General features: G+C 58.9%; 1 protein-coding gene across 1 annotated transcript; it reads left to right on the top strand.

Moving 5' to 3' along the window:
• Positions 1-304: 304 nt before the first annotated feature.
• On the top strand, positions 305-2223 carry LOC123117354 (anthocyanidin 5,3-O-glucosyltransferase-like). The gene has a single exon (XM_044538124.1). It carries the CDS (start codon positions 466-468, stop codon positions 1924-1926), a length of 1461 nt encoding a protein of 486 aa, XP_044394059.1. The 5' UTR covers positions 305-465; the 3' UTR covers positions 1927-2223.
• Positions 2224-2624: the final 401 nt, after the last annotated feature.

Raw genomic sequence — 2624 nt, 5'->3', positions numbered from 1 at the left:
CAACTCCGACCGTAGGAAAAATGACCGAATCTCGAAATTTTACCAAACGTCAGATCTGACTCAATTTTCGCAAAAGATTCAAGACATCAAATTCGTCCTCGTGTGGGCGCTTCCAGCTTCGCGCAACCATGATGACTTCATCATTGAATTAACCTCTCTTGGCCTCCACCTCAACTGTGACTGCATCCTCCACCTCGGAGCTGTGGCATGTCACATGTGGCTGTGTTTATGTTTCCCGCCGATGAGGCAATGTACGTCTGTCCACTGATTTGCGCGGCCATCGCACCTACCACGGCGGGCTCGGTGGCTCCACAAACGGCCACGCGCGGCTGCCAAGTGCCAAGGACGCCGCCAGCATGTACAAATATCCCACTCTCTCCTCCACTCCGCCAGGCAGCGGTGCACCTCGGCACGCCAAGTCCGCATTGATATCTCTCCGTCCGTCGTCTTCTCGCCGCCCGCAAGATGACGGCCCAGAACGGCCACGGCGACCTCGCAAGGAAGCCGGTCGTCGTCATCTACGCGCCGCCGGGGATGGCGGGCCACCTGGTCCCCACGGTGGAGCTCGGCAAGCTGCTCCTGGCGCAGAGCCTCCAGGTCACCGTCCTCCTCGGCGGGGGCGATACGTCGTTCCTCGACGGCGTCGCCGCCGCCAACCTGGAGATGTCCTTCCACTGCCTGCCCCCGGCCGTGCTCGCCCCCGACGTGGCCGCCGCCTGCAGCAGCAGCTTCGAGGCAAGGGTCTTCGAGCTCGCGCGCGCCTCCAACCCGGACCTGCGCGACTTCCTCCGCTCCGCCCGCCCGGCCGCCCTCCTCATCGACTTCTTCTGCAGCGCCGCCCTCGACGTCGGCACCGAGCTCGGCGTGCCCAGCTACTTCTTCCTCACCACCTGCATCGCCAGCGTCGCCCTCTGTCTCTACCAGCCCGTCATCCACGAGGGGACCAGCCTCAGCTTCCGGGACATGGGCGGCGACCCCGTGCACTCCCCCGGTCTGCCGCCGATCCCGGCGGATCACCTCGCCGCGGCCGTCATGGATCGCGAGAGCCTGAGCAACAAGCACTTCTTGGAGCTGTCTAAAAGGATGAACGACTCACGGGGCGTCCTCGTCAACAGCTGCCGCTCCTTGGAAACCCGCGCCGTCGACGCCATCATCTCCGGCCTCTGTACTCCGCCCGGGCTTCCAACGCCGCCGCTGTACTGCATCGGGCCGCTGATAAAGCCCGACGAGGAGACCGGGACGACGAAGCGCCACGAGTGCCTCGCGTGGCTCGACGGCCAGCCCGAGGCCAGCGTAGTGTTCCTCTGCTTCGGCAGCATGGGCCGGTTCTGCGCGGAACAGGTCAAGGAGATGGCGGCGGGGCTGGAGGCGAGCGGGCAGCGGTTCCTGTGGGTCGTGCGGCGCCCGCCCCCGCCAGGCGCCGAGCGCCGGCCGCCGGCCGACGGCGACGACGACGGCCTCGACCTGGACACGCTCTTCCCGGAAGGCTTCCTGAAGCGGACCAAGGACAGGGGCCTGGTGGTCATGTCCTGGGCGCCGCAGCGGCAGGTGCTGGCGCACGGCGCCGTCGGCGGTTTCGTGACGCACTGCGGCTGGAACTCGGTGCTGGAAGCCGTCGCGGCGGGCGTGCCGATGCTGGCGTGGCCGCTGTACGCGGAGCAGCGCATGAACAGAGTATTCCTCGTCGAGGAGATGCGGCTGGCCGTGCCGATGGAAGGGTACGACAAGAAGATCGTCGAGTCCAATGAGGTGGCGGCGAAGGTGCGGTGGCTGATCGAGTCGGACGGCGGGAGTGAGCTCCGGCAGCGGACGCAAGCGGCCATGCGGCTGGCGGAGGAGGCGCTGGGCGACGGCGGGGAGTCCAGGACCGCGCTGGCGGATCTAACGAGGCAGTGGAAGAAAAGCGCCGCCGACGACGACAGCTGATCGAAGAGTTCGTTCGTTGACCCGGCGGCTTTGGTTTCGAACTTCACGTGGGCGAGGTGCCGTGCATCCATGCACGTCAATAATACTGCACACACGGACTTTTACAGACTTCTTACATGTTGATCTTGGACCGATTAGTACAGTAGCACTGGATCACGTGCTGCATGATGATGTACAATTCATTTATCAGATTATGTGAAATAGCTATCTCACATCTAGATGTGAAATAGCTATCTCACATCTAAGTCTATAGCCATTAAATGTTCTCCTATCTTTAACATTCGCATGTACGTTTTCTGTCACGCTTCCTTGGATTTGCCCTGGTCGCTGGTGCTTTCGTTGTCCGCCCAGCAAAGAAAGCTCGCGCCCCAGCCAGCTTGTCATCTTACAGTTCGTGCTAAGTAAAGGGACGCACCCTACTTGAAGCGGATCGAGCCGTTTCTTTCCTTTTGTTTTGTCTTGATTTTCTTTTTTCGTATCCATTTTTTCATTATTTTTTGAATTTGTTTCTTCGTTTTTTCTTTGGTTCATTTGTGTTTCTTTTTTCTTTTTGCTTTTTTGGGCTTTTCTTCGTTTTTGTTTGATTTTATTTTTCTTCTTCATTTTTTGTTTTCATTTTTTAATGTTTGTTTTTGTTATTAATCTACATTTTCGTTTATGTCAAACCATATTTTAATAAGTGACCAGCATTTTTTATA

Source organism: Triticum aestivum, chromosome 5B (assembly GCF_018294505.1).
Source record: "Triticum aestivum cultivar Chinese Spring chromosome 5B, IWGSC CS RefSeq v2.1, whole genome shotgun sequence".
NCBI lineage: Eukaryota > Viridiplantae > Streptophyta > Magnoliopsida > Poales > Poaceae > Triticum > Triticum aestivum.
This window is presented reverse-complemented; position numbering and strand designations above follow the sequence as displayed.

Coding starts and splice junctions, on each gene's coding strand:
- LOC123117354 (XM_044538124.1), top strand. CDS start 466: ATGACGGCCCAGAACGGCCACGGCGACCTCGCAAGGAAGCCGGTCGTC.